General features: G+C 40.5%; 2 protein-coding genes and 2 non-coding genes across 7 annotated transcripts; 3 read left to right on the forward strand and 1 right to left on the reverse strand.

The window, feature by feature from the left end:
* Window positions 1-1,275: 1,275 nt before the first annotated feature.
* Window positions 1,276-12,237, reverse strand: LOC147138451 (serine/threonine-protein kinase NIM1). Of its 3 annotated transcripts, XM_086047946.1 has the most exons (5): window positions 11,609-12,237; window positions 11,083-11,183; window positions 6,683-7,012; window positions 6,017-6,288; window positions 1,276-4,030 (listed from the first exon to the last, which is right to left on the reverse strand). In XM_086047946.1, the coding sequence occupies exons 2-5, from the start codon at window positions 11,165-11,167 to the stop codon at window positions 3,278-3,280; spliced, it is 1,440 nt and encodes a 479-aa protein (XP_085904072.1). In that variant the 5' UTR covers window positions 11,168-11,183; window positions 11,609-12,237; the 3' UTR covers window positions 1,276-3,277. The 3 variants fall into 3 exon arrangements, with proteins under 3 accessions (XP_085904072.1, XP_085904073.1, XP_085904071.1); XM_086047947.1 differs by lacking the exon at window positions 11,083-11,183; XM_086047945.1 differs by lacking the exon at window positions 11,609-12,237 and having other exon boundaries at window positions 11,083-11,594.
* pole4 (polymerase (DNA-directed), epsilon 4, accessory subunit) lies at window positions 11,769-14,985 on the forward strand. Of its 2 annotated transcripts, none has more exons than XR_015089058.1 (4): window positions 11,769-12,180; window positions 13,379-13,463; window positions 13,644-13,771; window positions 14,710-14,985. XR_015089058.1 is itself a non-coding variant. In XM_086047948.1 (4 exons), exons 1-4 carry the CDS (start codon window positions 11,929-11,931, stop codon window positions 14,721-14,723), a joined length of 393 nt encoding a protein of 130 aa, XP_085904074.1. In that variant the 5' UTR covers window positions 11,840-11,928; the 3' UTR covers window positions 14,724-14,985. The 2 variants fall into 2 exon arrangements, 1 of the variants encoding a protein (XP_085904074.1); XM_086047948.1 differs by having other exon boundaries at window positions 11,840-12,180; window positions 13,730-13,771.
* Window positions 14,986-17,588: 2,603 nt separating this feature from the next.
* On the forward strand, window positions 17,589-17,660 carry trnap-ugg (transfer RNA proline (anticodon UGG)). Its single transcript has one exon. It is a non-coding gene; the product is annotated as a tRNA-Pro (tRNA).
* Window positions 17,661-17,760: 100 nt separating this feature from the next.
* On the forward strand, window positions 17,761-17,832 carry trnap-ugg (transfer RNA proline (anticodon UGG)). Its single transcript has one exon. It is a non-coding gene; the product is annotated as a tRNA-Pro (tRNA).
* The last annotated feature ends 300 nt before the right edge of the window (window positions 17,833-18,132 follow it).

The following is an 18,132-nucleotide window of genomic DNA, read 5'->3' on the forward strand; positions in this document are numbered from 1 at the left end:
TCTTTGTCATCCAGACATCTCAAATATAAACAGATGAGGACTTTTGTTTTCAGCAACCCACACGATAAGAAAAGAAAGCTGTTGAAATGTTCACAGTTTCTGGATTTGGTTTTCTATAACAAAGGAGTTTTACTTTTCTGAATGCAAGAGGGGATTTTGAAGCATATTCATAAATAAAAAGGTCAAACATCAGGGAAGGTATATGCTATGTCCTCAACATTCAATATTTGTGTAAAAACGCATGCAGTGGGAAAATATGGTATTCTCCGATGACACCAAGGTTGAACATGTTGCCATAATTCCAAAAGGTATGTTTGGAGCAAACATACTTTTCATCACCAAAAAGAAAAGAAAAAAGAAAGAAAAAAGAAGTTGAGGCGTTTATTTGCTTGAGCGGACGATGCACCCACTAATAATTGAGGCACAGTGTTAGTTATTTAGATTCAGTGAAAATTTGGGACTCACTTTCTCATTCAGTACTAGTGTGCCCAAACTTTTGACTGATATTGTGTCGACTTTTTTTTGGACATAATATTATGTGAGAAAATGGGCCATTTTGGATTTCCTGGAATTAACAGCATTTCAAAGTCCTCATTGAACCTTTGAACGTCTCGTAAATAATTGACGATAGCACAGAAGCAGGTCATTGCTTATGTTTGAGTCACATGAGCATCACTTTGTGGGTGACAAATTGTAATACTAAAAGAGAAATGGGTAACAAAGGCCTTTCACCACGAGTATTGAGTAAGATCCGTATGTCAACAACAAGCCGGGACTTCTGCCCACACACGGTGCACACATTTCTCTGGGATCACGGTTGACTTGGGAGGATTACACAAAAAAAAAAAAAAAAAAAAAAGACTGCAAAAAGCTTATCGTCATCATCATTATTGCTGCTGATCACACTGGCAGGCCTACCAAGGCATTGGTAAAAGGCTGCCAAAGAGAGAAGGCGTTGAAAGATTAACATGAAATAAATTGGACACGCTAAGAGTCCAAAGAATTCCAATCTGTTGGTTTCGCAATTGGAACTTGAGAGCTTTAACTTCACACAGGAAATGTCTGTCTTGTCTGAAGCGCCGCTTTTACACTTAACATAACATAGTTTATTGTTCAGTATATGGCGCTCGTGTGCTGTAATCTGTTGTCTGTATTGCACAATTAGCTTTTATTACTGTAAGATTGAAATGTTTATTATAGTTGGCATTTGTTGGGAATCTGCAAGTCACTGAATGTAGAAGGAAAGATAAAAAATAAAAAAAAAGAGCATAATGATTACATGTTTATTAATTCATTTAATTTAGGTTTTAAAACCCTTACTGCACACAGGAATGAAGTTGATGCTTTTAAGAGAATGACATGAACACATTGCTTTTAATTGAAAAGATGAGCATACTGCATTGTACAACAATGGACACAGATATTTAACAGTAAAACACTGAGGGTGAACTCACACTTGGCCATCCGGTCTGAGATTCTATGAATTATTTTGAATAGTTGTGTTTAGTCCTATTGTGCACAATAGCGGTTATTACAAATAACCGGTGAGAGGAGCGATTGCATAATTGTATGACGTACACTTTACAGTGTTGCCATGCGTCACGCAGGTTGCCACAGACTATTTATTGACACTTATTTCTAGTTATCTATTTCTATTGTGCAAGGTGATGCTCATAATGAAAAATTGGGGAATGGTGCAACCATTTTATAACACATTGCATGGGCACGTGAACACTTTTTGACTGTGAATTATTTGCAGTTCTGTCTGACTGGATTCTTCTGGTTTATATTGACTCTGCTATTTCTATCTATTGTGCAAGGACGTGGTTATAATGAACAAGTGGCAAGAGGAATGATTACGTTAGCATCATATGAAAGCACACAGCACACGTGTGACTGAAGACATTTTTTGACTGAATTATTTCCGGTTATCTTAATTTCTATTGTGACAGGAGCCATACATTATATGACACATACACATGCCCGTCGAGTTGTTATGTTTACTGTCATGATAGCATTTCAGTAATTGTATAACATATCAACCTTGCCAAGCTGCCCTATTTACCAACGGGCATTTTGCGCTGTTGTGGGCGTGAACGCTCCTCTCATTTTCTTTAAATGCGATGCACTCACATATCACATGGAGACATCTCCGTGTGGAAAAGGAGGCAGCCTTTCATGCGCGACTGGAGCATTGTCGCTTCTCTTGGCCGGTGTGGCAACAAACAACGTAAGCGGGTACCTCTCGTTAAATACAGAGTGAGCTGCAGGTGATAACCGCTGCACGGAAATAAATCAGCATACGCCGGCATTTCCGCATGTGCCATCTCCAAAAATAAGGCCCTAAGTGTTAAGTATGCCCAAGCAAGCTTCGAATGGCCTAGTGTGAGTACAGCCTTAAACAATATATGCACGTAATGTCATACATTCAATGAAGGCATTTTAGGGTCCATACTGTATTTGACTAGTCACTACATATGGTATACAAAATTATTCCTACATTATAATGCTCAGTTTTGATTGACAGTCAGAGAGGTAATAACAACTATGAACACAATATATTGTATTTCCTCAAATAGTGGCCTCTGCTCTCATAAATACATTTTGCATAGGTAGAATTTGTGCAAGTAGTCCCAATGTTGATGTCTTGTGCTGGTGGTCCCACTTTGACATTTTTACATCTCACATCCTTTTCCAGTCTCAGTGTTCATTGTTGTTGGAGCGAGTAGGTTCCCAGTAGCCCCCACCCAACCCCACCATTGGTGGGATTACCTATGGCCTCGGATTAGCAGTGCGGATTTATACCGTGCCTAAAAAGGATTGCAAGATACGGATAGCAGCGCGCTGATTGATGAATGCTTCCAATCAGTAGACTAAATACCGAGTAATGCTGGCACAGTCAGTCACAGCTCATTACTTAGGAGAAATGTCTGAGATAAAGAATTCCCTGAACCTCCCGACTCGTCTGCCTCTTCCAACTTAGTATTGCACAACTTGAAATGAATCGGCAGGGAAACTTTGCATTTGTTCGATAAAGTGGCAAAGTGAGTACGGTGGTACTTGACTCAAATCAAAGTTCCACATTGAAGTGAATGGAAATGGCATTCATCCGTTCCAGCGCCATGAAAAACAAGCTCAAATATTGTAACATATTTTCAAAAAGTAGCACTGTACAATATAGTTATAAAACAAATATATAGAGTAACTGATTGACCAAAGGCTCAGAACTTGAAAAACTCATCCGTTGTGGCACTCGTACAGTCAAGTTACCCCTTGATTAGAGTATAGCACAGACTGCAGAGGGGTTGTGTTTGTCCACAGATGCGACGCACCACCGGGTATGACTCTTGTACTCGTCAGGGCGAACCGCCGCATAGCCGACGGCCTCCACGGACCTCCTCTTCTGGACCCGGTGGAGGAGGATGCGGTAGGTCCCGGTCAGCGGGCTCTTGGAGTCCAAACAAGGATTGTTTTGCAAGTGAACCGCTATGATGCCCAAATCTGACAGGAGAGTCTTCACCTCCTTCTCTTCCACGCACAGATCATTGGCGGCCTGAGCCAAGTGGGCCGGGGCCAAGGGCAGGGGCGCATACGGACCAGGGTACTCAATTCCCCTCAGCCAAGCGCCGTCTGAAACTTGGGTAAGAGACGAGCGGTCCACCGGTACGGGCCGCAACAAGCCCTTGATGACAAGCTGGCACTCGTCGGGGACGTATGCGGGAATGCTGTAGGCCCCTTGAAGGATGCAACGCTTCAGCCTGCTCAAATTGTCCCCGTAGAAAGGCAACGTGGCCGTCACCATGAAGTACAGAACAATACCTAAAGCCCAGATGTCCGAATAGCAGCCCATGTAGCCTTTTTCCCGAAAGAGTTCGGGCGCAGCGTACGGCGGCGAGCCGCAGAAATTGGTGAGCGGCTCGTTGGGCGCACTCTCGCTGCTGAAGCCAAAGTCACCCACCTTGATGCAGTAGCTGGTGGTGTAGAAGATGTTCTCGGCCTTGAGGTCCCTGTGGACGATGTTGTTCTCATGCTGGAACATCGCAGAGGAAGACATGTCAGTGTTTTCACTCAGTTTCACTTTCATACTTCTGCAATTCTTGAATATTAAACATCAGGCCTTGTTCAATTTTATTATCCTTTCAGCTTGTCTGTCACCAACAGACATAGTGGAGGTATGTCATTTTTAAGATTATTATGTTTTTTTGCTACTTTTACTAGATAATGAGTTTTATAATCATTCTACAAATGCATTCCAAAATGGGTGGATAAGTGGATAAACAGTACAATATTAAATTAATATATAGAAGATACGAGTTTAATTCCATAACCACAGTCGTAACAAAAAATACTCTACCCACTGAAATTAATGGAAATACCATTCATCCATTCCAGTCCACCAAGCCAATGACCCCCTCCAACCCCCCCCCCCCCTTCCCACCCCCCACCCCGAAAAATGTTTTTAATTATCCTTCCAGCTTGTCTGTCACCATTTTTGGCCACCAATAGACATATCAGAGTTATGCCATTTTAAAGATTATTATATTTTGTGCTACTTTAACTAGATTATGACTTTTATAAGGATTTTATAAATGCAGTCCAGTCCAGTGGATAAACAGTACAATATTAAATTGATATATAGAAGATAAGAGTTTAATTCCATAACCACAGTCGAAACAAAAAATACCCTACACATTGAAATTAATGGAAATGCCATTAATCCATTAGAGTCCCCCCTCAAAAAATGTTTTGATGTGCTTTTTAATCATTAGACTTTCACTATACAATAGTGTACTTCATAAAAACATATAATAACGAGGTCGCTTTAAGCTAAAAAAAAGGCCCAAAATAACATTTTAAGTAATTACTGCAGCTCACAGCATGGTACTTTTTCAGTAAACAAGCACTGAACATGCTAAAGCCTCGTCAAAGTATGTCCCATCACTACTTTACAGGAGCAAAATATATTCCGCTAAATCATCGTGTCCAGTTAACTTTGTCTCGGTGCAAGATGAAGCTCCTCCAGCTAACTTAGCTTAGCTTAGCTTGTTGCCTGAGTCTCTTATTGACACATTTCTCAGCAGTGATCGAGTGTGAAGGTAAAGTGACGTGGTTATGATGGGAAATGGGTACGAATAATAAAGAGCAGGAAAGCGTGACAGTTGCAGCTGGATGATTTTTTTTTTTTTTTTAAATCTTCACATCTACTGCCAGTCGCCATTGGAGCAGCTACACCTGCGAGGGACACTTAAGCTAGCAAAAGAGCGTGACGCGAGATTCTGGCTAATATGAAAAATATTGATGAAAATGTTTTCTTTGAAGTGAAGGTCGTGTTACACCAACTTGACAACTTTAGTGAACCTAAGTGTTATTTGAAGAGGCGGGCTTATCACTGTCTGGAGTGTTGAACAATTTCGGGAGATAAAAATGTAATTGTCTGGGATGGGGTGATTATGGACCAATCAATAGGATAATTGATTCTCAAAAGATTCACTTGTGACAGCCCTAGTAATAACATAATTACTAGTAAATGGAATGTAAATAAACAGTTTGTACATCACAATCAAGCCATTACATTACAGTACAGGTCCCTGCATGTGGCCTCTGGGCAGTCATATAATACAGTCATACAGACAAGTATTTCAAAACACACCAGGAATTTGTTTCATTCAGACAAACGAACAATACAAGAAGGGAACCAAGTGGTTTCACAACCACTGTGACTTTAGTCTGAAGTAACATTAGTCATTTTTCACAGAGGATAAAGAATATAATGAGTACTGTATTGTTTGTGTAAATGTGTTGCGTCATCGTTTCTGTTCAAATATCAATACCTGTAAGAGTTACATTGCCACATAGATAACAAAATTGCAAAATCCCCCAAATATATAGATGACTTAACTTTTAATTGAGTTTTTATTGACCACTTCAAAGAACAGGCAATGGTTCGTGGTTTGCTTTGTGCAATGCACGTGCGAGTGTGTGGTGCTAAAAATGTGTGACTGTGACTAATGCTTACCATGTGTTTCACAGCAGAGACGACTTGGGCAAATATCAGCTTGGCCTCCAGATCACTGAGCTTCCCCCTGGTGGTGATGCGAGAGAACAGGTCGCCGCCGCTGCCGTACTCCATCACCAGGTACAGCTTCCTGCTCGTCTCCATCACCTCGTACAGACGCACCACGTTCGGGTGACACAGCTTTTCCATGCAACGGATCTCCGAGGAGACGAAGGGCTGGGGAGCTTTTTCCGCCTTGCGCTGCTTTTCCATGATCTTGATGGCCACTCTCTCTGGGAAAGGACAGGAGGGCAAATTTATGCTCCCCCCCCACAAATTAAAAGATTTCCCAGAAGTCTTGATAAAAAGTCTCTGAATTGCTTCGGTCAAACTACACAAAGACGAAAGAATTATAGCACACTTAATGTCCCCGTGCCGCCCTGGTTAAATTGTTTTTTTTTTTTTTTAAATGCTTCGTTACCATGACGACCAGGGCAGAGCTAGGGCTATTGATGGCAACTATGCACTTTTATTGGTAGATTTAGCAACTTTTCAGACTACTATTGCAACCCCGCCCCCCCACAAGTAATTCAAAAGAACATTTTCAATGATAAAACATTTTAAACAAAGTTAGAGGAACCTGCTGAATGGGAGGGCAAATAAATAAAGGAGATAAACGTAGCAGACCTTTGGTCAAAGCATGGATGCCCAGTCTGACTGATGAAAAGTTTCCCTGGCCGATCTCCCCGCGCAGCTCGTAGAAGCCAACCCTGCGGCCCAGGATGAGGTCGTTGACCATCCTCTCGTTGTGGGCCATGTCGTAGACCACCCTCTCGAAGGGCGTCAGACGTATCCTCTCGGCCTCGCTCAGCTGCGGAGGGGCACTTCCTGCGGCAGCGGCAGAAGCAACACCGGAGGTGGTCGAGGTTGGCGGCTCGGGTGGCTTCTCCACCTTCGGGGACTCATCTTTGGGTTTTTTAGTCGCTTTCTGCTTGGGCCACATCTTAGTTTTGATGACTTTTGGAGAGAGAAGACACAACAGGGACACATGTTTGAAAACTAACATGTACAGTACACGAAAGGCTACTTGGTAGCTTGAGGCAATGAAATGAGCAGGATGAAAGTAGTATTTAATCCCATGCAAGTGTACTTCACATTTGCCTATTATGGCACTTTACACTTGATCTGAACAATTTTGGAAAGTAATCTAATTGTGGCTTTTTTTCCTCAATATTGAAATTGTGATTTCATATGCGATTATTTTTTTCACGGTCCTCTTCACTTGTATTTGAAATGATAGACGAATGCATTTTGTGGGGAAATTTAAAGAGCTTTAATAATTTGGCATGCTGTCCTGTATTTTTTTTGCCTGTGTGAGTTTCATGACAATGTTTGTTTATCTGGTCCATTAAATTATAGGCAGCTGTCCTTGTATATATTTTTTTAACATCACGAAAAGTAAATATTTTTGTTTTGAAATAAAATACTATACAAAAAAACATGTTTTTATTAGTAGTTATGGCTCATGTTATTTTGTCTTGCCTCTTGAATTGTCTGTTTTTTTGAATAATTCATTTTTACAGTGCTTAATTATTGATATGTATCGTTGTTTTTATTGTAATGAAAACAATTTGTGTATTAGTTATATAGTTTAGTTTGCGATTTTGACACTGATTTTGGTTATCCGAGTCTCTTCCCAAGTCACTATTCAAGCCCTTGTCAGTTTATGTCACGTTTTTCTGATAATGTTTTCCTTAGTGTGCACTCCAGAACACTTTCCATCAGACCCTAGCTTGGGTAACCGGTTGGCCATTTTCACGGGACCCCCGCGTGGTGGCCAAGGTGTCTGAGTAGAGATTCTGGTTCCTCCTCAGCTTTTTCCAAGTCACGTCATTACGAACCTTTACCCAAGCCACTACACTCTCCGCCTTTTTCGACACCTCGTTCACTGCGTACTTCTTCACCTAGCCCCGTTCATCCCGTTTCTTCTAGTTTACCTTCCTCACTATCTGTACTCGCAATCCCTCGTGTCTCGTGTGCGTCCCAACCTCTATGGTGGCAGGCTGATGAGGCAGGGCATCTTCCCGGCACCTCGACAACTACAGGCTACCACGCTGGCTCCTTGCCAGTGCCAGGCCCCCTTCCCGGCACCCTGGCAACTACAGGCTCCTCTGCACCCAGTGCCTCAGCAGTGCCACACCCTCTTCCCGGCACCTCGACAACTACAGGCTCCCATGCCGGCTCCTCTGCACCCGGTGCCTCAGCAGTGCCATTCCCTCTTCCCGGCACCTCGGCAACTACAGGCTCTCATGCCGGCTCCTCTGCAGTGCCAAGCCCTCTTCCTGGCACCTCAGTAACTACAGGCTCCCATGCCGATGACGTCATATAGGCCTGACGTCTAACAGTTTTAAGGCCCTGATACACCAAAACGACGTTCACCAACAGTGACAGATGCTTACCCCCTGTGGCGTCCGGCCGGCTGTCGGCACGTCACGCTGGCAAAACACACCACAACGACAGACGGCGACGCTGACCAATAAAGTACCTTCTGCGCATGCATAAGATGTAATACCCTTCCATACCATCGGCGGCGGTAGTCACCATTTCCCATGGTTAGAAAACTCCAACCGGAAAGATGTTGAACGGGGGCTGATTATAACAACATAAACAATGCATTCAGCTCTATTCTTTGCTTACAATGAACTCCCACGCGAAGTAAACCATTACGCTCTTGACACGGTATTGTGCAATACTTACATTGTCAACCCTCGCTCTTGTACTTGTAATAAGATTAAGGCAGCGGAGGCGTGCTCACTGTTTTTCCACCATTGTCACTTCACATTGGTGCTCCGCGCGCTGATTTGCTAGCTAAGAGCCAATCAGAGTGACCAAATGTCACGACTGGCGACGCCGATTCAACATGCGTAAACGGGTTATGACTCTACGACGGTGGCCACTACACTAATCTGACGGCGCTTCAAGATGCAACGACGCTTAACGACCTCCGACGTCGGTTTGGTGTATCAGGGCCTTAAAAGTTTGAGCGCACTGACACATTGTCAGTACGTCAAACCTTCTTTTGAGTGAGGATGCAAACGATCTTCCAGTCCTGATCTCTGATGTTACTTTGTATTTTTGTTGATGAAGACTTTTTATTTTTCAACTTCCGCGTCATATCTGCGTATGGGTCCAAATCCCGATCCTCACGTGACACATCAAGCATTGACAGTGAAGAGTCCTTTAATATTTGTTGCATTCATTTAGCCATGCTTTCCCTAAATTGGTTATTTTTATTTTATTCTTCACTCATTTATCCCATGATGTCGTGATGAAATGTATTGTAAATAAAATTTTAAAAAATACATTTATAAAATTAACTAAATTTTAAAAATGCATGTAATATTTTTAGGTAAATTATTATGATTCATTCATTCATTCATTCTTTATCCATACCGCTTATCCTCACAAGGGTCGTGGGCGTGCTGGAGCCCATCCTAGCTGTCGACGGGCAGTAGGCGGGGGACACCCAGAATTGGTCGCCAGCCAATTGCAGGGCACACAGAGACAAACATCTGCACTCACAATCACACCTAGGGGCAATTTAGACAGTCCAATCAACTTACCATGCATGTTTTTTGGAATGTGGGAGGAAACCGGAGTACCTGGAGGAAACCCACGCAGGCACAGGGAGAACATGCAAACTCCACACAGGGAGGCCAGAGCCAGGATCGAACCCACGACCTTGAACTGTGAGGCGGACGTGCTAACCAGTCGACCACCGTGCCGCCCTTAATTATAATTAATAAAGTTAAAAATAATCATTCTAATATTAATACAAATGATTTTACACACATTTTAACTGTTTATCTCCGCTCCATACATGTACGAAGGACCTGGCCCACCTGTACGTTTTAAAGATCAACTATGGACCTGAAGCACAAAAATGTGTGCAGCCTTGCACATTTATATTCTACCCTTATTTCAACCTTTTATTCTGGTTAAAGTATATTTTTGTACAAAATGTTTTTTAGAACAGGCTCTAAAATGGCACCAAGCTTATGCAGCATTCAGTAGGTCCAGTATGATTGTGGGTTAAAATTAGTCAGTAGCGGTTCAGTCAGTCCTCAAAATGGCAAGGATTAACTATTTTAGATACAGCATTAGTGTGTCTCTTCTAATTGCGGAAGCCTGTTGAGACTGGAAGTCAGGTCACAATGAAAGACTTCCATAACAGAGTTAAAGAGATAAGGTATTTTTGTTTTGTTGTGTTTTGTACCATATGTTTCGTGTAACTTGAGGCTGTGTTGTTTAACAAGGAGACCTAGAGAGCACTGACCTCCAATAGCCCAAGAGAAGTAAATGTGGGAAAATCCCAAGTGAGAGCTAATATTTACATTTCCTACAGAGTCTAACGCTGTTGATACATTTACTTTAGCATTATTTTATTTTTTTGCATCATTTGTCAATGAAAGAAAAAACAATCCCCTTCAGTAGTTTAACTGATTTTTAAAAAAGCTAAAAAAAAATATTGGGCAAAGAAATAAAACTACTGTCCACATTTTTGAACATTATAGAACTAAATTTCGTTATAATTGCTCAATAATTATTTCTCACGATATGATACTGTCATATTTTTACCATGATTGCAAAAAATAGCAGCTTTGTGATATGATACATTGCAAGAAATGTATTTACAATACATATCAATAACATAAATAACCAAGTGTGTACATCGGTTTTTAAAATAAAACTTCGATGAGATGATAAATATACATGTATTTTTGACTCATACGCATTGCTCATAAATAGATTTTTCTCCACAATTCTATCTGAGGAGCACCACCTTGAGGATGCATAAGGTATTGAACCAAAAACAAATCAAACAATGAAAATAATTTGAGGGTAAATATTCGTGCGTATAGATTATGCAGCATAACAACGCATTCATTTATTTCTTAAATTTTGTCCCAGCTCTAAACCATTAAATTAATAAATTTAATAAAACAAAATAAAAAGCTCTATAATTAAAAAGTAGAGTGACACTGTGCGTTAAAAATACAAAATATATTTGCCAGAAATTAATGTACCTGCATGCTTCGAGTTCTTCATGCTGTCCCTCTGGCTGTTAACACCTGACTGTGACTGGACATGGTCAAATGAATGCAGCTTCATTAGATGAGCCTCAATCCTATTAACGCAGCGTATTAGTGGACTGCTCATTGGCTCTGGCACCAGCTGCAAGCATGAAAATGCTGCATACACAATTTTAGAGGGTAACCCAATTATATTTTTTAAACTACAAACTTGATGGTTCATAACAGTAGGTTTTTGCAACCCATCTCTTTATTATGATTAATGATATTTGTAGCTTTTATTTTCTGTAATGTTGCATTATTATTATATTCTATGTTTCATAAAATAGAGAGTACTTTGGCCAACCCTGCTTGCTTTTAAACGTGCTTTATCCGGATTCATTCCAAATCTATAGACACCAGTCTATTACAATACTAATAAATTAGTATTTCCCATTTCACTTTAAATAGAGGTTTGGTGAAAACATTAAACAACTGGATGAAAATATGTTTGTGTTAATTTGTAAAATAAATACATTACCATTCAGCATGTATGAACTTTACTTTTAGCCTCCTTGTAGTCCAAAAGGCTACACCTTATTTGATGGGTAAGCAATTCTAGCCAATAGTTAAGAACCAGCTTCCAATCCAGCCAATCGTCGAAGACTAGTAAATTGGCGGGCGAGGAAAAGGCGGGACATAAGCAAAGCCTTCCGACGAATCAGCGCGCTTAGAGCTCGGAGCAAGCGGAAGCACATGCTAGTACGCTTCTTCTGTTGTCATCCGTGACATGTCGCAGCAAAAGCACAGATTTGTCTTTGTTTTCTGACAAATTTAACGAGGGTGGAAGTAAAGGAGAAAATGGCAGCCACGGTGGCGGCACCCGTCGCCTACGCGGACCACGAGGCCGAGCGCTGCGCGAGCGAGGAGGAGAGCCGTGCGGCCGAGGCGTCGGAGGAGGGCGTTCAGCAGCAGGCGACGGGCCCCGCGGCTGCGGTGGGACACAACCGTCTGTCCAAGCTACCGCTGACCCGCATCAAGGCCTTGATGAAGACCGACCCAGACGTGTCCCTCGCCAGCCAGGAGTCTGTCTTCATCATAGCTAAAGCCACGGTACTAAGACCAAAACAAACAAAAACACCCTCAAGCATCGGATATTCCTTGTGGTTCTTGTGAGGGGATTCAATCTCGCGATATATAGCCGTTGGGGCGTGAATTAACGTGATTTCCCACGAGGATCTTCCTGCTCATAATATCGTCAGTTTATCTTTTAATTTACAACGACATTTAAACTTAAAAAAACCCCAACTATGTAGGATTTTTGTCTGATTTCGTAATTTCCAACTTCAGCTCTTTGAAAATACCAATAAACCGTTTATATAAAATTGTATCTTTTGGTTCTATCGTGGTCACTTTTGACCTTTTTTACCTGACTTTTGAAAGACAACGGATGGATGACTTATACAACTTGTCTAAAATAGCTTTTATTCTAGACTCACCGCATGTTTCTACCACATTATATCATTTGTCGATCTTTGGACAAGGGAGGAATTTCATGTAATATTCTTGTCTTCAGAAAGAGGTATTTAAAGGAGTACTGAACTCCACGCCGATGGAGCAAATAAATGTCAATTCTGATTTTAAGAAGTGGAGATCCCAGATACTTTCTGTTGACTGTTGAAGAATTGCATTTTAATTTAAGTGGAAGCTCCCTCTGCTGGTTGTGGAATAACTACTATTAGCAATAAATGAATACAATGGTGCTAAGAGAATTTATAAAAAAAAAAAAAAAAAATCTCAACTTGTGCAGTGTGCAAACAAACTTTAAAATTTTAAATGAATGGATATTGGTGACAACTTTTGGTGTTCTTTTAAAAACATTTGTGCAGTAAAAGCATAGAAAATCTTGCATATTGAAAGGGAAGTGAAATCGAACAAGGCCTAAGGGTTAAACATTTTGTGCAGTTAAGTGTAAACATATTTTATGGGTGTGGTACTACTTTGGAGTAAAGGATAAAACTGAGATGAAAAAAAATCTTAATGATAATATTAAAGCATTACACCCACCTTCTTTGCTTATTTTTCTTTTTGATACATTTTTCAGTACTTTAATACTGTTATGTCCTTCACACCTGCACCTAAATAGTTCATATTTTGTGATATAGCTCTTTCACAGCAAACTTCTATCGAACTGAATATTTCCAATTAATGAAACGAGCAAACAATAACATGTAAATAAAGCCACTTTACTTGAAACACAAGTGTTTTCTTGTCTGGGTTTTGGATTTTGATTCAACTGTTTGCCCCACAGGAGTTGTTTGTTGAGATGATCGCAAAAGACGCTTTGGTATATGCTCAACAAGGCAAGAGAAAGACATTGCAAAGAAAAGACCTAGGTAAGTGCACAGAAAGGAAAACGTGATCTATTTAGTCAAAAATATTAAGTACACCTGCAAGATCGAACAAGATCCAATATAAAATTCTGCCTGTTGTTCAATGAAAACCTCGTTTTATTAGCTTTTTAAAGGCAAAATATTTAATGCAGCTCCTGTATTGGATTGTATTCGACTGTGCAGGTGTACCTGATGAGGTGTCCAGAGTGGGGGCTTTAACTGTACTGAAGTTCATTATTGCAGATTATTGACCATTGTCTCTTCTGCAGACAACGCAATCGAGGCCATCGATGAATTTGCATTTTTGGAAGGTGAGCTTCTATTTGCACTACTTTATTTTATTTTAGGGGCTATTAAATCCTCTGGCATTTAAGTCACACCAGTCAAATAATGCATCTAGAAGAAAAAAAACATAAGTCGATCCTAAGTGTTAGCCGCATTTTTGCGGGGACATTTATTTTACAAAAAAAAAAAACAAGAACAGTAGAGCCTGGACTCACACCCAAAATTGTGTTGTTGGAAGTGAACCTTTGGAAGCCACCTTCTTTAGCGTGCGGATGCCTCATGCCAAAGAAGGTGGCGGTAATGCGCCGTAAGTATTTGCCAATTTACCAAAACAATGTAGATGACGAAGAAGGCATGACAACTAATGTGCGACTTATCGCTAGTTTAGCTTGCGGCTTTCGCCACAACAAGGATTTACTATTTACGAGCACCAAAAGGTGCAAAAACCGATCAGGATTCCATCTTTGGACACAATGCTACGTGGGGTTCTAGTTAAGGTCAGCCATTAATACTAAAAAGAAAAACTTTCCCGCTATTACCGGTAGTTAAAAGTGGAAGTTTCAAATCCAACTGGAACTCTTTCATTGCCATCAACACGATTAGGGTACAGGGGTTTTGGGTGCTAGTCTGAGGTCTAATTTTACAAGTTGCACCTGAGTATAAGTCGCTCGACCAGACTATGAAACAAAAGTGTGTATGAGTGAAGTGTATCATGTAAAAAATATGGTATACAATTTTTTGCTGGTAATTACAAATGGGACACACGATGACACAACTCCTCCTGACAGCATTATTGAATTATTGTCATAAATAGGAGTTTATAACAGTTGGAGACAGTCTAGTAACTCTTTAAATTATTGATCGTTAGTTTTTCCCATAATAAATTAAGGAAATGCAGTCAAATGTCCATCCACAAAGATCATTGTTGAGTTGTTTTAATATGTGTTTTCTATTTTCTTTACAGGCACGTTAGATTAAAAGGTGCCTCAGGAGAGGAGAGCACCAAATCGAAACCATCCCCAAAAATATTTTTGTTTGTATGGACGTGATACAATGTGAAAACCTACGCGCTGATTTTTTTCATAATTTGGATATTTATGTCTGGTTTTCTACAAAGTGTTTTTGATGGAGAGATGTTTATCTTTTACATTTGAAACGTGTGGCCATTACAAGTGTACATTAGTTTGTAAATATTGGTGAAATATTGCTATTCTGTGAAATAAATGTAAATTCCAGACTACTTTTTTTTAGTCAGAATGAGTTATTGCGTTATTAGAATGGTTTTAATTTTGATAATTGCACTGCATGTTTTCCTATTGCTCAGGCAAATTGCGTTTGGATAATTACCGTAGTTGTTGTTGTAATACTAATTAGGACATAAGATCTCAAATTAGAAAAGGGCAGACAAGGACTTTAATACTTTCTCATATATTGCTGTCTTGTTAATCTGGTTAGGACATTCACTCATTTTAATTCACTTCAAGTGTTTAGGGTCAAAAGTTAGTTGGAATCTATCCCAGTAGGGGACAACCTGGACTGGTCACCAGTCATTCAATGTGGCACTATTTTGGTAACATACTTTGTTGATTAGGAAACCTTAGTAAATTGATGATTATTTTAAATGTATTTATCTGAAGTAAACTCCACCTACTGTCCACTTTATGGACTCAAACAAATAGTTGAGATGTCTACCATCAAGTCAGATGACCATGTTGAAGGTTCGTCACTAAAGTAATCGCTGTCCAAGGTTCTGAGCATGTGTTTTTTTTTTTTTCACCCCCTTTGAGACGCATGCTTGTATGCCTATATTTAAAGTCCTTGTCTGCCCTTTTCTAATTTGAGCTCTTATGTCCTAATTAGTATTACAATAACAACAACGGTAATTATCCAAACGCAATTTGCCTGAGCAATAGGAAAACATGCAGTGCAATTATCAAAATTATTTAAACACAGCACCTTAACATCCACAGCGCAATGCCCCAAAAGTGTATCTGTGTGTCTCTGTGATGGTGGCACTCCCTGTGGCCCGTGGGCTGTTATTCCCCTCAGCGCGAACGAGCCCCCCTTGGGTACCCTTTCCTTATATGGTTCCTCTGTGCCTTGTCATGTCTTTTTTAACAAAGTTTTTCAGGTTGTGTGCTTTGCGTGTATATGTGTGGTGTGTGTGGAAGTGCGAGTGCTGATGTACTGGTGGATATATATCTTTGGGTTTGTTGGGAGGGAGGGCGGGAGCGGGTCTTCCTTTTTATGTTGGGTTTTGGACATTTTTACTGGACAGCACTTTGAGTTCCATTCTTTTTGTATGAAAAGTGCTATATAAAAAAATTTGATTTGATTTGATATCATCCTTTTTGTTCCATTTTCAATGAAAATCATATTTAAATCATTATCAACTTAGATAAAAAAAAAACATACAAAGAGTAAAACAGGCTACAGGACTAAATTACATTTCCGGGTTATGCACCAAATTTATCTTTATTGATGTATTATTTGTGATGTATGAACGGTCTTGACATGGAAGAGTGGATGGATCTCTGTTGTGGTTCTCGAACTGCGTAAACATCATTAGCAATGTGCATAATACATGGCTGTAACTGAAAAGTAGTTCAGCGTAAGGCAGGAAGCAGTTTCACATGTAGGCGGAAGTTCCACGTTCGCATCCTTGATCTTCCAATAACAAATCTTACAGCAGTTGCATTTGAGAATGATGTGGTGAAAGAAGTCTGAAAATCATTTCACTTTTGTCAAAAAAAATAACATCTTAAAAGAGTGTTTATTTATGGAAATGTATCATCTCATTCATCAAGACAATGAATGGTTAATATCAGTGTAATCCTGTCAAAATAGCTGTCTACGCGTGCGGCCATGCGCAAGTTCCACCTACAGTACGTACTCACCCAATCAAGGATGCCAGAAGCAGCCGTGCTTTATGAGTGAATGCGGAAGCAGCTCCCATGTCGACACGTTGAACCTTTGCCAAACAATAAAACCCTAGCCATTTACACACTTGGGAGTGTGATATAAACCATTGTTGAAATAGTGGTTGAATATTTTGCACCACACAGCGACTGTTGTGTGACACTGAGAAAAACCTCACAAGTTTCAAGTTTGTGTTAGGAATGTTCTAGGATCTCTCTGCGTGTTGTTCCTGCTGACCACATCCGTGAAACACATCCAAAGTGCTCTCGTTCACACTCGAGGTACAGTCAAGCCCCCGTGAGTTGTTGCGCTACGAAATTTCCAAATAAATGTCTGAGTGTATTTAAGTTGATTTTCTGGGTTTAGTGTTTCAGCCGGTGATGAAATAGAACTGTGAGAATCACAGATGTTTGGTTCCAAGAGTGCGCCAGTCAACTCCCTACAGAGGAATGTCTTACTGACACACACAGAAAACACACAATCTCATGTTGTAGGACTGGACATTATATTATTTCCACAGTAAATAAAGACATTCCATGAGGGCAGTCTTAGGTGAGAAGATTGGTTGGCCTGATTGTCACTTATGTTTTCATAAACCAGCACTTCCCAAAGTATTATGGCCCATACTACAATTTTAGAAGAATAAACTCTTTGTTGAATGTTTTCCTAGTTTTAACAGTGTACACCCTTCCACATTAACATTCAAATTTAAGGAAACAATGTTGCTCGATCAAATGAAGTAAATAAAGGGCTCGTCCTCGGGGTATGATTCTTGCTTAGGGTGGGAGAGGGCCCGGCTTCAAATCCCAGATAAGCCCTTAATTTAAATCAAATTGATCGATCAATGGTTTCATCTGATTCAAATCGGGATAGAGATGTGTGGGGTGCTACGCCTGTATAATTATAAATACAGAAGCAGTATGTGGCTCGTTGGTCTAGGGGTATGATTCTCGCTTTGGGTGCGAGAGGTCCCGGGTTCAAATCCTGGACGAGCCTGTAATTTACTTAAAGTTTCTAGATCAATGGTTTCATCTGATTTGAATGGCAATGTGAAAGGGTCTGCGCGGATAAAACTACCATGCCTATAGGTTCATGTGGCTCGTTGGTCTAGGGGTATGATTCTCGCTTTGGGTGCGAGAGGTCCCGGGTTCAAATCCCGGACGAGCCCTTAATTTACTTAAAGTTTCTAGATCAATGGTTTCATCTGATTGACAATGTGAAAGGGTCTGCGCGGATAAAATTACCATATCTGGTTTCATGTGGCTCGTTGGTCTAGGGGTATGATTCTCGCTCAGGGGGCGAGAGGTCCCGGGTTCAAATCCCGGACGAGCCCGTAATTTGTTTCCAGATCAATGGTTGCATCTGATTTGATTGACAATGTGAAAGGGTCTACGCGGATAAAATAACCATGTCTGATTTGACGTGGCTTGTTGGTCTAGTGGTATGATTCTCACTTTGGGTGCGAGAA

Source organism: Filicampus tigris, chromosome 12 (assembly GCF_054856515.1).
Source record: "Filicampus tigris isolate MCC_2025a chromosome 12, RoL_Ftig_1.0, whole genome shotgun sequence".
NCBI classification, from domain to species: Eukaryota; Metazoa; Chordata; class Actinopteri; order Syngnathiformes; family Syngnathidae; genus Filicampus; species Filicampus tigris.